At 43.6% G+C, this 19520-nt stretch overlaps 1 protein-coding gene across 3 annotated transcripts in view; it reads left to right on the top strand.

Annotated features, from left to right (window-relative positions):
- The window catches only part of LOC105472088 (zinc finger ZZ-type and EF-hand domain containing 1), a 139950-nt gene that overhangs the window by 97935 nt on the left and 22495 nt on the right, over positions 1–19520 (top strand). For all 3 annotated transcript variants that reach the window (XM_011725043.3, XM_071082169.1, XM_071082168.1), the window contains 5 exons: positions 31–181; positions 1838–1977; positions 10511–10788; positions 11824–11998; positions 12593–12725. In XM_011725043.3, the coding sequence (XP_011723345.2) occupies positions 31–181; positions 1838–1977; positions 10511–10788; positions 11824–11998; positions 12593–12725 (877 nt within the window). The remainder of the gene's footprint in view (positions 1–30; positions 182–1837; positions 1978–10510; positions 10789–11823; positions 11999–12592; positions 12726–19520) is intronic.

Below are 19520 nucleotides of genomic sequence, written 5' to 3'. Positions count from 1 at the left end.
CTTAATTCCTTTACACTTTTGTGTTTTTAGGGAAAGAGAGCTGTTCATGAGGAAGTCAGACCCGCAGATTTCAAGCAGAGAAGTAAGGCAGATAAAGGTGTGTCGTTAACAAAGGATCCTTCGTGCCAGACCCAGATTTCAGATTCACCTGCAGATGCTAGCACACCTACAGGACTTCCAGGTAATGACTCTTTGACCATTATCTTGATCTCTTTCGTCTTAAAATGCACATATATATATATATATACCCATCCCTGAGCTGTTTGTGGCACACAGCTTGACATTGGCTAGACGCCAGGGGTGCGTGGTTTCTCAGTTCTGTTCAGATGGTGCTGATGACACTTCGAACGTCATCTTTCTTCACTTTGACTGATTTCCTACGTTATTTATTTCCTGTATTTACTAAGTGCCTTCTATACGCCAAGCACTGTGCTAGACCTTGGGGATGAAACAGGGACCGAATCAGACAGACAGACACATGGTTCCTGCCCTCATGGAGCTCACAGTCTAGGAAGGCTTAAGACAAAGGTGCAAGTAACTGTAATTCGAGGCGGAATGAGGTGTAAGTGGGTGTTAATAGTGATTGGTGTCTCTCTGGGGCAGACTGTATCCTCATAAAGCTTTACAGGGGGAGAGATCTAGGGGACCTTGAATGTGCTAGGATCTGCAATGGGGATGGGCATTCGAAGAAGAAAGGACAACATGAGCAAAGGCCCCAAAGTGGAGAAGTCCCTCTTGGCAGGTGTGTAGGGATGGAGTGGAACACTAGAGGATGATAAAGGAGAGATGCTGCCAAAGGCCTCAGCCTGCCAGAGGATAGCAGCAGCAAGGTCAGAGCTGGCTTAGGAGGATTGAAGAGCATGCTGTGGGCTCAGGAGACTGGAGGGAAGTCCCAGCCTCCTCCTCATGGTGGCCCAGGAGTGCAGGATCTTCCCCACCTTCCTGCTCTGTGATGGCGGGGTGAGCACCTGGCATTCTGCCCTCTCTGTCTGATGCTCATCTGTGCAGCGTGTATAATTCTGAGTTCCAGAAAACAGTCTGACACTCCACATCTGTCCACATCACCAAAATTCACTGGAGTCTAAGTCCCCTGAGGATCAGCATCTTGTTCCATAGGCAGCTTATTCATTCGTCAAGTATTAAGTACCTGCCATGCTCCAGAAACGTCTCTAGGTGCCTGAGATGCATCACTGAAAGAAACAAAATTCTGAAGGAAGGCAGACAGTAAACAATAAATATACATTATGTGGAAGGTGAAAAGGTGAACTGTGAGCGCAGCAGAGCAGGCTCGGGGAAATGGGGAGGGCGGCTTGAGAGAGCTGGGGGAGGACAGGCTTGCTTTTAAACAGGGCTCAGGCGGCCTCCTGGAGAAGGAAACAGCTGAGTGTAGACATGCCCAGCCATAGGCTTTTAAAATCCCAGCTTCAGGCCGGACGCGGTGGCTCACGCCTGTAATCCCAGCACTTTACGAGGCTGAGGCGGGTGGATCACTTGAGGTCAAGAGTTCAAGACCAGCCTGGCCAACATGGTGAAACCCCGTCTCTACTAGAAATACAAAAATTAGCTGGGCAAGGCGGCACACGCCTGTAATCCCAGCTACTCGGAGGGCTGAGGTAGGAGAATGGCTTGAACCCGGGAGGTGGAGGTTGCAGTGAGCCAAGATCAAACCATTGCACTCCAGCCTGGGTGACAGCGAGACTCCCTCTCAAATTTAAAAAATAAATGAATAAAATTCCAGCTTTGTTCCATAGCAGCATAGGGGACAGTGCAGTGGTTTACTTGCCTCTTCATGCATTAGAGACCCAGGCACATTCTGAAAGTTTGTTTTACTACTTAGATGCTGAAGATTCCGAAGCATCATCTCAGAAGCCCAGAGAGGAAAAAGCAGTTACTCCAAGCCCTGAGCAAGTGTTTGCTGAGTGTTCCCAGAAGAGGATTTTGGGATTACTGGCAGCCATGTTACCTCCCTTAAAGTCGGTAAGGGCAATTTATTTTTGAAAGAGGGGGTGGTGGTATGCATAGAAAAAAGTTTTGGAAAGCCATATACTGAAACAAATCATGATAATCATCTCTGTATCCTTAAGGGTAGGATTAGAAGTTATAATTATTTTCTTCTGACCCTTTTTATATTTTGTAAATATATGTGTGTGTGTGTATAAAGCAATATGTTTATACAATGCTTATAATGATTTTTTCTACCTTTTTATTTTGAAAAGTTTTAAGCTCATAGAAAACTTCAAAGAATAATGAAGATCTTCACCTAGATTCACCAGTTGTTAATATTTTGCTTTATCTCTGTTTATATTTTTTCCTGAACTTCTTGAAAATGAGTTGAAGCCATCATTGACACTTCATCCTCAATACTTCTCTCCTTAAAGTACATTCTGCTATATAACCACAGTGTCATCATTATGCTGAAAATTTTTAACGTTGATAGAATAGTTTTATACATGTAGCCTAAATACACATATTCTCAATTATCCCCAAAATGTGCTTTACAGGTTGTTTGTTTTTTTATTTTTTAAATCAGGATCCACTTAAAAATTCCATTGTATTTAGATGTCATGCTGACTTTGTCTTTAATCTGCTTCCCTTGCCTTTTTTTAAACTTTCAAAACATTGACATTTTAAAGACTCTGGACAGTTTAGATATGCCTTCATTATTCTTTTTCATAATTTTCTAGACTGTTCTTGTAGATATATTTTTTCCATATGAACTTTAGTGCCATATTTATCATGTTAAAGAAAAGATCCTGTTAGCTTTTTCACTGAGCTGATAGTGAATTTATTTATTAATTTAGGAATAGCTGACAATCTTTACAGTGGTCTCCTGCTTTTTCTAGTAAACAGAGAGGAATCAGAGACAAAGCTAGCAGGCTGCTGAAACAGGATTTTGCAAGCTGGCAGGGCTTTGGGGAAGGGAAAGTGCCTACAGGACCCAAGGTTTGGTCCTCAGAGTTTTGAGTCCAAGGACTTTTTTTCTAGCAGTTTGCCTGGAGATGCTCAGACTCAGAGGAGTCAACTTTTACATGGGAGTTGAGGCTGGTTTGTAAGTCAGTCACAATTCACAGGGGTATGTGTCTGGCAGAAAAATCAGTATGTGTTCCCTCTTGGTGTGGAAACCCCTCCAGAAGACCACACTGTAGCTCAGAAGGTTGTATGGTGCATGTGGAACTAAATGAGGAGAACACGATATTTTGAAGACATGTTTCTATTCACCTAGATGAATTGGCCACACCTGTCTAGGTAGCTGGTAATTCACCTCTGAAATCAGCACCCTCAGGCTTCGACAGCGCAGTCGCTATCCTGGTCTTTGCCTTCCCTTCCCTCCCTAATCTTTGGAGGGTGAGCAGGCACATCAGCCCAAGCCTTTCTTCTCTCTTAATAGCCGTGACTGATTTCTGCTAACTTTAGCTGCCTCTGTGTCAGTTAGAGCTGCACCTTTTCCATAGCTCACTGGGCAGCATGTTGAGCAACCATCTTGGGGTGGGGCCCTTCTGCAATTGGCTCTTAGCCTTTTTATGTTGATTTTACCAATTTCACTGTAAGAGTGAACTTTTCCTGACTGTGTCTCATCTTTTTTTTCTTTTTTTCTTTTTTTTTTTTTTTGAGACGGAGTCTCGCCCTATCGCCCAGGCTGAAGTGCAGTGGCGCGATCTCAGCTCACTGCAAACTCCGCCTCCCGGGTTCACGCCATTCTCCTGCCTCAGCCTCCCGAGTAGGTGGGACTACAGGTGCCCGCCACCGTGCCCGACTGATTTTCTGTATTCTTAGTAGAGACGGGGTTTCACCGTGTTAGCCAGGATGGTCTCTATCTCCTGACCTTGTGATCCACCCACCTCGGCCTCCCAAAGTGCTGGGATTACAGGCGTGAGCCACTGCGCCCAGCTGGCAGCCAGCTTACTTGTAATGGGATGACCTGGTTAACTACTCTGTGCCAGCCAACTGTCCCCATCCCAGCCCTCCTCCAGTGCACATTTTTCCCTGCCCCTTCCTAAGTTATTTTCTCCTTCTTTTTGTAATTATTCATGAAGTCTGTATCGTATTTCTTATAGAAACATGGTTATAGTTATATTTTTACCCACTTTTTTCAGCCTGTATTTCTCTCTTATTTAACAGTGTAACCTTTTTACCTTCTCTTCCAAACAAAATGAGACCCTTTATTCCTAAAGTTGAGATGCTTTTCTGTTTCCCTCATCATATCCCAAGTGTGCAAATTATCTATAATTTTAGCTCTGGATCATTTGGTTGCTTGGCTGCTTTGGAGTTTCGTGTTGTATCTTTTGAATTTTGCCTCTCTCAAACTACTTTTAGAATTTTAGACCATATGGTAATTAATTATTGATAGTTACAGTGTTGGCTGCACGTTATTTATTAGTTACTATTTCTTCCTTCTGAATTATTTATTCCAATTCATTTTTTGTTGTGCTAAAATACTTCCTCAAATACTTTTTGAGGAAAGGCTACATGTAAAGATGGGAAGACAGTCTGGGTGTGGAATTACAGGGACTCAGTCCTTTTCCTCCAGACCCCTGCGACATTGCTGCATAGTCTTCCACTATCTAGAACGACCGATGAGAAGTCCAATATTAACATGACGTCAACTGATTTTTTTGCCTAAATATTTTCGTTTTTTACCCTTGGAATTCAGACGTTTCATTAGACCGTGTTAAAATAAACCTTTCTCTGTGAGAAAGGTTTTGTAAAGTAATTTTTAAAAAGATGTTCTCGGCCGGGTGCGGTGACTCACGCCTGTAATCCTAGCACTTTGGGAGGCCAAGGCGGGCAGATCATGAGGTCAGGAGATCGAGACCATCCTGGCTAACATGGTGAAACCCCATCTCTACTAAAAATACAAAAAAATTAGCCAGGCATGGTGGCGGGTGCCTGTAGTCCCAGCTACTCGGGAGGCTGAGGCAGGAGAATGGCGTGAACCCAGGAGGCGGAGCTTGCAGTGAGCCGAGATCGCGCCACTGCACTCCAGCCTGGGTGACAGAGAAAGACTCCATCTCAAAAAAAAAAAAAAAAAAAAAAAAGATGTTCTCTTTCTATGTTCCTTCCCAGCATCATTTGCTTTTCTGATTAAAAAAAAAAAAAATCTATTTTTACTTCAGCTAAGGAAATGCCTTTCTGCCATTGTTTGGCTTTGCTTCTGTATCTGCCCCGTTTGCATCTCCTGGGTGCAGGGTGAATCTTTTTTTTTTTTTTTTTGAGAGAGAGTCTCACTCTGTCCTCAAGGCTGGAGTTCAGTGGTATGATCTCAGCTCACTGCAACCTACACCTCCTGGTTTCAAGTGATTCTTGTGCCTCAGCCCCCCAAGTAGCTGGGATTACAGGTGCATGCCACCACGCCCTGTTGATTTTTGTGTTTTTTTTTTTTAGTAGAGATGGGGTTTCACTATGTTGGCCAGGCTGGTCTAGAACTGCCAAGCTCAAGCAGTCTGCCTACCTTGGCCTCCCAGAGTGCTGGGATTACAGGCATCAGCCACTGCGCCTGGCCAGGATGGACCCCTTGAATCTACCCTCCATCTTATCTTCAGTTTGGTCATATTTTTCATGTTTATTTCTTGTTCTGAGAGATTTGATTAAGTTGACTTTTAAAAATCACCACTGAGGTTATTTTCCCCTGATGATCCTTTTTTTTTTTTTTTTTTTTAAGCAGTCACTTTGGAGGGCAAGTTATTAGTTTTATTTTAGTGTAAAAAGTGCCTAGATAGAGTCCTATAAGGAATATATAAAGAACTCTTACAACTCAGTAATAAAAAGATGTCTGTCACTATAGGTTAGTTTTTGCTTGTTTTGAAACTTTGTATAGCTGGAGTAAGTTGCTGCATTCCTCTTGCTTGGCTTTTTTTTGTTTTTTGTTTTGACAGAGTCTTGCTCTGTTGCCCAGGCTGGAGTGCAGTGGCGCAGTCTCGGCTCACCGCAACCTCCACCTCCCGGGTTCAAGTGATTTATTGTGACTCAGCCTCCGAAATAGCTGGGACTACAGGCATGTGCCACCACACCCAGCTAATGTTTATATTTTTAGTAGAGGCAGGGTTTCACTGTGTTGGCCAGGCTGGTCTTGAACTCCTGGCCTCCAGTGATCCACCCACCTTGGCTTCCCAAAGTGCTGGGATGACAAGCGTGAGCTGTTGTGCCCGGCCTGTGTCTGGCTTCTTCTGCTCAACGTTGTTTATGAGATGCATCCATGTTATTGTGATTAGTTTCCTTTATTCATTTTCACTGTTATCCAGAATTCCATAAAGTTCACTTTACTATTGTTGAGTGTTTCCAAATTGGAAATTACTCCAGACAGTACTATGAGCTCACCTGTGTGTGGCTTTTGATGAGCATCTGTATGCAGGCCAAACTTGGCCTGCCAGACAGTTGCTGCAATGTTTGTACCGGTTCACACTCTCTGCCAGACAGTTGCTGCAATGTTTGTACCGGTTCACACTCTCTGCCAGACAGTTGCTGCAATGTTTGTACCGGTTCACACTCTCTGCCAGACAGTTGCTGCAATGTTTGTACCGGTTCACACTCCCTGCCAAACAGTTTCTGCAATGTTTTTACTGGTTCACACGCCCACGGCAGCATATGAAAGTTTTATTTGCTCCATATCCTCTCGAATTTAGAAATAATTGCAAACTTATATAAAAGTACTATACAAATAATTTTGTGCCTGCAAGTTGCCAAGTTCATGCCACGTTACTCCTAAATACATGAGTGTGTGTTATCTACAAACGAGGAGATTCTCATATGTAACCAGACAGCAGTCATCAAAGTCAGAGAAATTAACATCAGTACATTGCTGCCATCTAACGCTTACTCCTTATTCAAGTTTCACTAGTTGCTCCAAAAGTGTCTTTTATGACAGATGATCAGAATTAATGTATAGGCCCAGCACAGTGCCTTGAATCTGTAATCCCAGCACTTTGGGAGACCAGGGTAGGAGGATTACTTGAACCCAGAGGTTCGAGACCAGCCTGGGAAACATAGCAAGACCCTATCTCTACAAAAAATAGAAAAATTAACCAGGCATGGTGGCACACACCTATAGTCTCAGCTACTTGGGAGGCTGAGGCAGGAGGATCACTTGAGCCCAGGAGGTCGAAGTCATAGCAGCCAAGGTTGCACCTCTGCATTCTGGGCAACAGAGTGAGACTCTGTCTCTTAAAAAAAAAAAAAAAAAAAAAAAAAAAATGAATGTGTAGCATTTTGTTGTCATGTCTTTTAATCCTCTCTGGTCTTTAACAATTCTCAGTCTTTTCTTTCATGATCATAATGCTTTTGAAGATTACAGGCCACCTGTTGTGTGGAATATCCTCCTCTTTGGGGTTGGAGTTATCAAATGTTTTCTCATAATTAGATTCAGGCTTTGCCTCTTGGGCAGGAAAATCGCAGATGAGATGCTGCATTCTCATTGCAGCCCGTCAGGTGGAACACAGTTTTGACATATTTCATCACTGATCATGTTTGCTTTGATCACTGGATTAAGTGGTGTCCGTTAGCCTTTTCCACCATAATCTTTCCCCTTTTGTTATTAGTAAATATTTAGTGGGGAGAGGCTTTGTAACTATGTAAACATCCTGTTTCTCATCAAACAATTTATTTAGTTAGTTATATCAGTATGGGTTCACGACTTCCTGTTTTACTCCATGAGCCATAATCCATTATTCTAATTACTTATTTTGACCAGTGGGAACCCATTCAGGCTGACTTCTGTGTCCTTTTGACATATCCCCGTCATTTCAGGCACTTCTTAAATTCCCCTTCCGAACCTAGCCCTAGAATCAGCCATTTCTCTAGGGTGACCTCATTCCTTCTGGTAGAGGGTAGTATTTAGGAATGAAGGTTTGAGCACTAGATGGGTTCATTGCTAATAGGGTGTCACCGCTCCCAGGTCTTCCCAGTTGGAGGTGGGGGGAGAGAGAGTGTGTGTGTGTGTGTGTACTCTATATATTTATTTAGAGCAGTGATTTTCTTTTTTTGTTGTTGTTGGGTTTTTTTTGTTTGTTTTTTGTTGTGTTTTTTTTGAGACAGAGTTTCACTCTTGTTGCCCAGGCTGGAGTGCAATGGCGCAATCTCTGCTCACTGGAACCTCCGCCTCCCAGGTTCAAGCGATTCTCCTGCCTCAGCCTCCCGAGAAGTTGGCATTACAGGCATGTGCCACCACTCCTGGCTAATTTTTGTATTTTTAGTAGAGACGAGGTTTCACCATGTTGGCCAGGCTGGTCTTGAACTCCTGACCTCAGGTGATCCACCCACCTCGGCCTCCCAAAGTGCTGGGATTACAGGTGTGAGCCACCGCCCCTGGCCTTAGAGCAGTGGTTCTCAACTGAAGGTATCCAGTTTGGCTATTTGACAATGCCTAGAGACATTTTTGACTGTCACAACTCAGGGAATGCTTCTGGAATTCTAGTGGAGTCTAGACAATAGGGATGCTGCTAAACATTTTTAAATGCACAGGTGCCACTCACGCCCTCCCCCCTCCCCCGTCCACACAAGAATTATCAGACCTAAATTTCAGTAGCAGTGAGGTTGAGAAACCCTGATTTAGAGAATCCAGTCTTTAACAGTGAGAATCCTGGATTCCATCATCCTTCACATAATTACCTACTGGATCAATCTCCCATCTCTGCTGCTATTCTTCTTTTGAGGTGTCCTCTCCTTGTTTTGACTTTTTTTTTTTTTTTTTTTTTTTTTTTGAGAGAGGCTTGCTCCCTCACCCAGGCTGGAGTGCAGTGGCGTAATCTCAGCTCACTGCAACCTCTGCCTCCTCAGTTCAAGCGATTCTCCTGCCCCAGCCTCCCACGTAACTGGAATTACAGGCGCCCACCACTACACCCGGCTAATTTTTATATTTTTAGTAGGGACAGGGTTTCACCATGTTGGCCAGGCTGGCCTCGAACTCCTGACCTCAGTTGAGCCACCTGCCTCGGCCTCCCAAAGTGCTGGGATTACAGTGGGCTCTTGACATGGATACCTCCCCACCACACTTGGGTCTGTCTCTCTAATCCAGGTTGCCCCCTTGCATTGAGACCACCCTCACCCACAACAGGCTGCTATTCAGTGGCAATACTCTCCTTATGCCGTTTGGACTCTGAGCCCCTGTGTGAGACTGAACTCCCCACACAGATGCCCTCACCTCTCCACTTAGGATCAGACACTCACATCAGGCTGACCTTCTGCATTGTTGCCCTCCTCACATCACTCAGAGCCCAAGCTCCAACTCCAGAGGCCTGGGCATTCCTGGGCTTGGGTGACTTCCTCACCCACCTATGCTCTGACTCGCCTGCCAGGCCTTCTCCGTGCAAACTCCATACCCTGCTTGGGTTCTGACACCATGTGACCTATGCCAGACCAACCCGCTGCCTAGACGCTTTCTGAGTCCTTCTCGGACTCTGACACCCCCACCAGGCTGCCGTTTGAGGAAGACGCCTTCTTGAGAATCACTCTTTATTTCCAAGAACTTTTTATTCTTTGATTGCTTTGTTTTCATACTATGGATATAGTGCCCTCTTGAATCACACTGAGGATAACCACTCAGACATTTTAAAAGCTTTCTTCAGTTTTGTGCGTTTTTTTCCGGTGGAAAATAACAAATGGTATAAGTGTAGAAATGTTTGTACCAGGCCGTTTAGCTGAATGGTTTTTATAATAATGAAGAACTGGAAACAAAGTATTAATAAGTTGCAAGGCAGTATTTAAAGAAAGAAAAATAACTTTAAAATTTTTAATTTATTTTACATATACATACATACACAAATATATACATATATACACATACACATACATACACACACACACGTTGTTTGTTTTTTGAGACGGAGTCTCACTCTGTCGCCCAGGCAGGAGTGCAGTTGGCATGACCATGGCTCACTGCAACCTCCACCTCCTGGGCTCAAGCAGTCCTCTCACCTCAGCCTCCCAAGTAACTGGGACCACAGGCGCGCACCACCTGCCTGGCTAATTTTTTGTATTTTTTTATAGATACAGGGTCTCACTGTGTTGCCCAGGCTGTTCTTGAACTCCTGGGTTCAAGTGACTCTCCTGCCTTGGCCTCCCAAAGTACTGGGATTATAGGCATGAGTCACTACACCTGGCCTACTTTACATGTATCATGTGTAAATATGCATAGAAAAAAGTTGAAAGACTGTTTATCAAACTTAACAGTTGTTATCTCCCGGCCATGGTTGCAGGGAGGGGATTTAGGGGAGCTTTAACTTTTGCATGTTTCTGAATTATTTAAATTATTTGACAATAGACATTTTGAAAGATGAGGAGGAAACCAAGTATTTTAAGTTTCCTTTTCAGGGTAAAGAAATATTAGAAGTAGGATTGTAAGATGAGACCTGAGGATGTTTATTTTGCAAGTGATTATACATATGGCATTTATGAAAACCACAGCATGATTCTGTTAGCACTAGACCAGTTGTAAATAAGGTAGGAGGGAGATATTATATTTAGCTGGTTTGGTGATGTGGATTTTGTACTGAACAGATTTCTTTCCTTCTCTTGGCAGGGCCCCACAGTTCCCCTGGTAGACCTGGAGCACGTCCTTCCACTCATGTTTCAGGTTGTCATCTCAAACGCAGGCCACCTGAATGAAACCTACCATCTCACCCTGGGTCTTCTTGGCCAGTTAATTATCCGTCTTTTGCCAGCAGAGGTAGATGCCGCAGTGATCAAAGTCCTCTCAGCCAAACACAACCTGTTTGCTGCAGGGGACAGTACCATTGTGCCCGACGGCTGGAAAACCACCCACCTGCTTTTTAGCCTGGGAGCTGTGTGTCTGGACAGGTAGCCTTGGTCCTCGTTCCTCTAGCCACCTGCCCTCTATCCCACCTTGGTGTTTGTTTGTTTAAGTTGAAGGTCTGGCTGTTGATTAATTTCAGTGTGCTCCAGTTCTGTTGTCTGAGAGTTTTGTGGAAATATAATTGGCTTCATGAGCAATGCTCTCAACCCACGTTAAAACTGTGCTTAACACCAGCGTTCAAACAGCTGAGCAGTCTCGACACTGGCTGCCGATTCAACTCTCTAATGAGGCACATTCAGTTTTTTTTCCTACGAGCAGTAAGTGTAGGCCTTGAGGTTGAAGAAAATAAATCTATTTTAATTATAAAAGTAACATAACCGCAGCACCAAATTTGGAAAACAGAAATGAAGGAATAAGCTGGGCACGGTGACTCACCCCTGTAATCCCAGCACTTTGGGAGGCTGAGGCGGGTGGATTATGAGGTCAGGAGTTCGAGACCAGCCTGGCCAACATGGTGAAACCCCATCTCTACTAAAATTACAAAGAAAATTTGCCGGGCATAGTGGCGTGTGCCTGTAATCCCAGCTACTCCGGAAGCGGAGGCAGGAGAATGGCTTGAACTCAAGAGGCAGAGGTTGCGGTCAGCAGAAATCACGCCATTACACCCAAGCCTGGCAACAGAGCATGACTCCATCTTCTCAAAAAATATAATAATAATAAAAGAAGGAAAAAAGTCACCCTGACTTGTACCATTTTAATACATCTGGTGCTGTTTCACTACATTTTCTTCTGAGCTTTTCTGCTGTGTTTGAATATGAGTGTGCCTCTGCGCACACACAGGTCACTTTATTATAGAGATTTTTGGAAACGTAGCCGTAGAGTGAGTATGTAAGTAACAAGTCTTGATTTTGTTTGCTTTTTTGCTCACCATTATACACAAAGCATCATTCTGGTAGTTTTTAAGCTAGTTAATGAATGGCTCTTTGAAGGCCTCTGGGTCTGCCTTGGAGTGTAGTGAGCTCTAATGAGTTGAGTTTGGAGCCCTGTGTGCTGCCCCTAATGGAGCTCTTGCCTTCCAGCCGGGTGGGCTTGGACTGGGCGTGCTCCATGGCAGAGATCCTGCGGTCACTCAACAGTGCCCCACTGTGGCGTGATGTCATTGCCACCTTCACAGACCACTGCATCAAGCAGCTGCCATTCCAGCTGAAGCACACCAACATCTTCACCCTACTCGTGCTGGTTGGCTTCCCCCAGGTACCACACTCTGAAGGCCTGAGGGCCTGGTCACCCCTTCCAGTCTTCACCATGCACACCAAAGCCTTGTGGCATCTGGATATATAGGCATAGATATCTTTGGAAGCTTTTTCCTTTGCTTGTATACCTTACTTTCACAGTATTGAAGTATTGTCAAGATTATGGGATGGTTTATTCAACTTGCATTTTTAAGAGTTAAGCCATTTGACTCATTTATTAGCCAGTGATTGGCTTTGAATAATAGGTAGCCGTAATATATTACATTACAAAGAACTGCAAAGAAAAATTGTCTTTCATTTTGGCATTCGTCTTGGCCTTATTTCTAATCTTCGTGTCCCTCTACTGATTAGGACAAAGGGGGCTGTAAAAACATGGCTTCATCCAGCAAGGACTTAAACCAATTCTGTGCCAGCCTGTGCCAGACTCTTTGGACTTAGAGATGAGAAGATCCCTATCCTTGTGTGCTTGTTGAACTCAGAGGCACAATCAAAGGGGGCTGGGCTTATGCCTTAGAATTCTTTCTTGTCTCCATGTTTGACAAGAATTCTTTCTTGTCTCCATGTCTCCTTTCTGTCTCTGTCTACCATGTTCTAGGTCCTCTGTGTGGGAACCCGCTGTGTTTATATGGATAATGCCAATGAACCCCATAATGTGATCATCTTGAAGCACTTTACTGAGAAGAACAGGGCTGTGATTGTTGATGTCAAAACTCGGAAGAGGAAAACAGGTACCATGCATAATTATTTTTTTCTAAGAATGGGAGAAAATTGCCTAATCCCTGCATCCCTTAAAATCAATGGAATTACCTTGACTCTTGGCCTGCATGTGATTTTTTTTTTAAGAGCAAGTTATAGCTCCCCGAGCTTCTTTTTCCCTTATCTCTGAAATGATGTGCTGAATTGGGATAATTTCGAAGGCCCCTTCCCATGCTGTCTTTTTGTGTATATGGCTCTGTGTTTTTTGGTTGGCTAGATATATAGCTTCTGAACATTTAATTTCTCCATTTGCTGGTGCATTTGTTTTCTGTGGGTAATTTAAACATATTACGGAGTCAGGTGACTCCATGGAGTCAGGTGGCTGCACTTAAAATAATTGTATTAGCATTCATGTAACTTTCCATTTTGTCTTATCAGTATAACATTGAAAGTATTATGTCACAAATGCCCTTTTGACTTAGTTTGCCAAGCCCCAGGCAATCTGGAGTGTCTACCCATTACGTTCCCAGTTCTGCTCATGAAGCAGTCTGCATTTTCACTCAGCGCCGGCATTAGGCAGTGTCTGTATTGTTTTCGTGTATGTAAATGTCTAAGATCTTTTCTTTTGCACATGAACATCCAGTTGATCCAGGACCATTTGTTGAACAGACCATCCTTTCTCCATCGAATTATCTCAGAACCTTGTCGAAAATTGACACACATATATCTGTCTATTTATGGATTCTATTATGTTTCATTAATCTATATGTCCTTGCTTCAGTACTACACTTTTTTTACTATGGTAAATTCATTTATTTATTTATTTTGAGACCAAGTCTCACTCTGTTGCCCAGGCTGGAGTGCAGTGACACCATCTTGGCTTACTGCAACCTCCGCTTCCTGGGTTCCAGCAATTGTCCTGCCTCAGCCTTGGTTCCAAGTAGTTGGGATTACAGGCATGTACCACCACACTTGGCTAACTTTTTGTATTTTTAGTAGAGATGAGATTTCACCCTATTGGCCAGGCTGGTCTCAAACTCCTGACCTCAGGTGATCCGCCCACCTTGGCTTCCCAAAGTGCTGGGATTGCAGGCATGAGCCACTGCACCCAGCCTAACGTTTGTATTTTTAGTAAAGATGGGGTTTCACCATGTTGGCCAGGCTGGTCTCAAACTCCCAACCTCAAGTGATCCACCCACCTCGGCCTCCCAAAGTGTTGGGATTACAGGCATGAGCCAGCGCACCTGGCCAGACTATTTTAAATTTGTACAACATTTTGAAATCAGGTTTTTCAGCTTTGCTCTTTTTCAGAATTGTTTTGACTCTTCTGGTTTCTTTGCCTTTCTGTGTAAATTTTAGAATCAGCTTCTATAAAAGAGCCTGCAGGAGCTAGGCGCAGTGGCTCACACCTGAAATCCCAGCACTTTGTAAAGACCCCCATCACTACATAAAATTAAGTAGCCAGATGTGGTGGCATGCTGTAGTCCCAGCTACTTGGGAGGCTGAGGTGGGAGGATCACCTGCAGTGAGCCGTGATCTCCACTATAGCCTGGGCAACAGAGCAAGAACCCTGTCTTAAATGTATGGCCTTCTGGGATTTTGATTGGCATTGCATCAAATCTATAGATTCATTTGGGCGATATCTTAACCAGACAGATTCTCCTCAGTTTATAATGGGGTTATATCCTAATAAACCCATTATAAAGGTTGAAAAATCATTACGTTGAACCATTGTAAGTCAGGGACTATCTGTATTGAGTGCATGGTACATCATTCAGTTTAGAGAATAAATTTAGGTTTCTTTATTTTCTCTCAGCCTGGCATATTGGGGTAGTAGCCGTCTTCTCTTATTTTCTGATTGTGGCAATTTATGTCTTCTCTTTTTGTTTCCTAGATAGTCTAGCCAGAGATCTATCAAGTTATTTGATCTTTTCAAAGAACCAACTTTGGTTTCATTCATTTTTCTTTTATTTCTGTTTGCTGTTTCTTTGATTACTGCCCAGATAAATTTATTTATTTCTTCTGGCTTTGTGTTTAATGTGTTGTTACTGCTTTTCTGGTTTCTTTCTTTTTTTTAAATAGAGACAGGATCTCACCATGTTACCCAGGCTGATCTCAAACTACTGGGCTCAAGTGATCCTCCTGCCTTAGCCTCCCAAAGTGCTGGGATAACAGGCATGAGTTACCACGCCTGGCTGCTTTTCTGGTTTCTTTCTTTTTTTTTATTGTTTTTTTTGAGATGGAGTTTCGCTCTTGTTGCCCAGGCTGGAGTGCAGTGGCACGATCTTGGCTCACTACAACCTCCACCTCCTGGGTTCAAGTGATTCTCCTGCCTCAGCCTCCTGAGTAGCTAGGATTACAGGCACATGCCACCATGCCAGGCTAATTTTTGTAATTTTATTAGAGACAAGGTTTACCATGTTGGTCAGGCTGGTCTCGAACTTCTGACCTCAGTGATCCACCCACCTCAGCCTCCCAAAGTGCTGGGATTGCTGGTTTCTTAAGGTAGGAGCCATCACGCATTTGAGACCTTTCTTCCTTGGCAGTAGAAGAATTTTAATGCTGTGCATTTCCTCTTAAGTATGACTTTAGCCACATCCGCTATTTTTTTCTTTTTCAGTGTCCCTTGGATTCAGTAGGGACATCCCACAATTTTTTTTTATGATATATTGTCATTTTCATTTAGGTCACAGTATATTTTCTAATTTATCTTGTGATATTTTTTTCTTTGCTGTGTGGATTATTTAGAAGTTTGTTGTTTAATTTCTTAATATTTGGAGGATATTCCAGATACCGTTTGGTTGTTGATTTCAGGTTTAATTCCCTTGTGGTCAGAGAGCATATTTTTAATTAGTTCAGTCCTATTATGAATATTATTGCAATTTGTTTTATTGTCCAAAATTAGGTCTGTTTTCATGAAGGTTCCATGTACACTTGAAGAGAATGCATGTGTACTATGTTGTTGGTGGAGTATCCTAGAGATGTTAATTAGGTCAAGTCAATGGATAATGTTATTCAAGTCTTCTGTGCCCTTACTGATGTTTTATCTACTTGTTCTAACAATTCCTGAGAGAGGACTATAGAAGTTTCTAACTATAATTGTATGTTTCTCTTTTTCGTATGAAATGTCTCTTTTTATCCCTAATGATATTCCTCATTCTGAAATCTAATATTTATGTAGCCTGTCTTGCATTTTTAAAAACAGCATTTGTATAGAATAGTCATCCCTTAGTATCCTCAGAGGATTGGTTCCAGGACTCCCCACAGATAGCAAAATTCATGGATGCGTCCCTTATAGTTGGCCATTGATATCTGTGGGTTTTGAATCCAGAGGCTTAGCCAACCTCAAATCAAAAATATTCTTGGCCCTTCATATCCATGGGTTTCACATCTTTTCACTTTAACCTGCCTGTGTCTTTACATTAAAGTGGATATCTTGTCTTTTTTAAAAAAAAATCCAGCTGGGCGCGGTGGCTCAAGCCTGTAATCCCAGCACTTTGGGAGGCTGAGACGGGCGGATCACGAGGTCAGGAGATCGAGACCATCCTGGCTAACACAGTGAAACCCCGTCTCTACTAAAAAATACAAAAAAAAAACTAGCCGGGCGAGGTGGCGGGCGCCTGTAGTCCCAGCTACTCGGGAGGCTGAGGCGGGAGAATGGCGTAAACCTGGGAGGCGGAGCTTGCAGTGAGCTGAGATCCAGGCCACAGCACTGCAGCCTGGGCGACAGAGCGAGACTCCGTCTCAAAAAAAAAAAAAAAAAATCCAATCTGATAATCCCTGTCTTTTAATTGATGTGTTTAGACCATTTACATTTATTGCAGTTATCAAGATGGTTGAATTTAGGAATTTTTTTTTTTTTTTGGAGACAGAGTCATACTCCATCACCCAGGCTGGAGTGCCATGGCGCGATCTCGACTCACTGCAGCCTCCACCTCCCGGGTTCAAGCGATTCTCCTGCCTCAGCCTCCCAAGTAGCTGGGATTACAGGCATCTGCCACTACATCCAGCTAATTTTTGTATTTTTATTTTTTTTATTTTATTTTATTTTATTTTATTTTATTTTATTTTATTTATTTATTTTTTTTTTTGAGACAGAGTCTCGCTCTGTCGCCCAGGCTGGAGTGCTGTGGCCGGATCTCAGCTCACTGCAAGCTCCGCCTCCCGGGTTCCCGCCATTCTCCTGCCTCAGCCTCCTGAGTAGCTGGGACTACAGGCGCCCGCCACCTCGCCCGGCTAGTTTTTTTTGTATTTTTTAGTAGAGACGGGGTTTCACCGTGTTAGCCAGGATGGTCTCGATCTCCTGACCTGATCCGCCCGTCTCGGCCTCCCAAAGTGCTGGGATTACAGGCTTGAGCCACCGCGCCCGGCCAATTTTTGTATTTTTAGTAGAGATGGGGTTTTGCCATGTTGGCCAGGCTGGTCTTGAACTCCTGACTCAGGTGATCCACCTGCCTTGGGCTCCCAAATTGCTGGGATTACAGGTGTGAACCACCGTGCCTGGCCAATATCTCACTTTTTGAAGCAAAAAAAAGTCATGTGAGATTTATGTCATCTAGAAGTAAAATGTGTAACAGCACAAAGAATGGGGTGGAAATGCTGTCATGTTCTGACATTCTATGTGAAGCGGTATAATACTATCCAAAGGTGGACCATTGATAAGTTAAAGGTGTTCAGTGTAAACCCTAGAACATTTAAGAAATTATTTCAAGGTACACTACTGTAAACCCTAGGGCAACCACAACAAAACCCAAAAATATATACTTGAAGAGCTAATGATAGAAATAAAATGAAATCATTAAGAAAAACAAAATAACCCAGCACTCTGAGAGGCTGAGTGAGGTGGGAAGATCACTGGAGGACAGGAGTTTGAGATCAACCTGGGCAACATAGTAGCAAAATTCCATCTCTACAAAAATAAATAAATAAGTGATGAGAAGGCCAGGAGTTTGGGACCAGCCTGGGCAGCACAGCTAGACCCCATCTCTACTAAAAATAATTTTTTAGAAAGCCATATGTGGTGACACACACCTGTAATCCCAGCTGCTTTGGATGCAGAGGCAGGAGGATCACTTGAGCCCAGGAGATCAAAGCTGCAGTGAGCTATGATCAGACTACTGCACTCTAGTCTAGGTGACAGAGCAAGAGCCTATCTCTTTTTAAAAAAAAAAAAAAAAAAAAAGACCAGGCGCAGTGGCTCACGCCTGTAATCCCAACACTTTGGGAGGCTGAGGCAGGTAGATCACCTGAGGTCAGGAGTTCGAGACCAGCCTGGCCAACATGGTGAAACCCTCTCTCTACTAAAAATGCAAAAATTAAGCAGGCATGGTGGCAGGCGCCTGTAATCCCAGCTACTCGGGAGGCTGAGAGGCTGAGGCAGGAGAATCACTTGAACCCGGGAGGCAGAGGTTGCAGTGAGCCAGGATCACGCCATTGCACTCCAGCCTGGAGAATAAGAGCGAGACTTCTCTCAAAAAAAAAAAAAAAAACAGGTGAGATGTTGCTGGGTGCATAGGGCTTATACCTGTAATCTCAGCACTTTGGGAGGCAAGGCAGGAGGATCGCAAAGCCTGAAGCCAGGAATTCGGTGCCAGCCTGGGCAATACAGCAAAACCCTGTCTTCTACCCCCACCCCCCCAAAAAAAAAAAAACGAGAGAGAGAGGTATTTTAAGAGATTTTAAAATGAGAAAACAATAGCTTTTATATTTAGCCATCTATTTTTCATTTCTAGTGCTCTTCATTCCTTTGTAAAGATTCAGTTTTCCATCTGGGATCTTTTTTAGTTTTTAGGGGGACCTGAAAAACTGCACTGAACATTATTTGTAGTGCAGGTCAGACATTACATAATCTCTCAGTTCACCTGGGGGACTTTTTTTAACTTCATCTTTGAAAGATAAATTTGCAGGGTAAAAAATTTTAAGCTGAGTTTTATCTTCAAATACTTTAAAGATGTTGGCTCACGCCTGTAATCCCAGCACTTTGGGAGGCCGAGGCGGGTGGATCACCTGAGGTCAGGAGTTCGAGACCAGCCTGGCCAACATGGTGAAACCCCATCTCTACTAAAAATACAAAAATATCTGGGTGTGATGGCGCACGCCTGTAATCCCAGCTACTTGGGAGGCTGAGGCAGGAGAATCACTTGAACCTGGGAGGCGGAGGTTGCAGTCAGCCGAGATCGCTCCATTGTACTCTAGCCTGGGTGACAAGAGCGAAAACTCCCGTCTCAAAAAAAAAAAAAATACTGGTCTATTGTCTTCTGGCTTGTGTAGATTCTGGGATGAAGTCTGCTGTCATTCTTCTTTTGCTATGTTTTTGTAATGTCTCTTTCTCCTCTGGCTATATTTTTAGCAGTTTGATTATGCACGTACCTTGACATGACTTTATGTTTCTTCTGCTTAGGTGTTTAATGAGCTCCTTAGATTTACAGTTTTCATCAAATTTGGAAAAGTTTTGACCATTATGTATTCAAATATTCTTTCTGCCCCCACCCCCATCTCTACCAGGACACTTCCACTCTCTCTGTTGGAAAGGCAAAATATTCCCAGCTCTCTGTGAGCTCCAGGAATTGTTCTGTCTGCTGTAGCTCTTTCTCCTGCCCCAGGTAGTTTCCTTTCACAGAAATGTGCAGGTCAGTATGCAGCCACAGACTTGTGATCGACTCTGTGGATCTCCGGAGAGCTCTCCCCAGCCCACCCCTCTCTCTGTGCATCTCCCTGCTCTGTGATACTCTGCCCTGTACATTCTAGCTGCCTTGACCTCCCTGAACTCTGATCTTTAATTCGTTGAGACTGCTGGATTCTGCCTGAATGTTTGCTTCCCACTTTGC

This window comes from Macaca nemestrina, chromosome 17 (assembly GCF_043159975.1).
Source record: "Macaca nemestrina isolate mMacNem1 chromosome 17, mMacNem.hap1, whole genome shotgun sequence".
Lineage (NCBI taxonomy): Eukaryota > Metazoa > Chordata > Mammalia > Primates > Cercopithecidae > Macaca > Macaca nemestrina.
The sequence above is the reverse complement of the archived record's forward strand: the minus strand, read 5'-3'. Positions and strand labels throughout refer to the sequence as shown.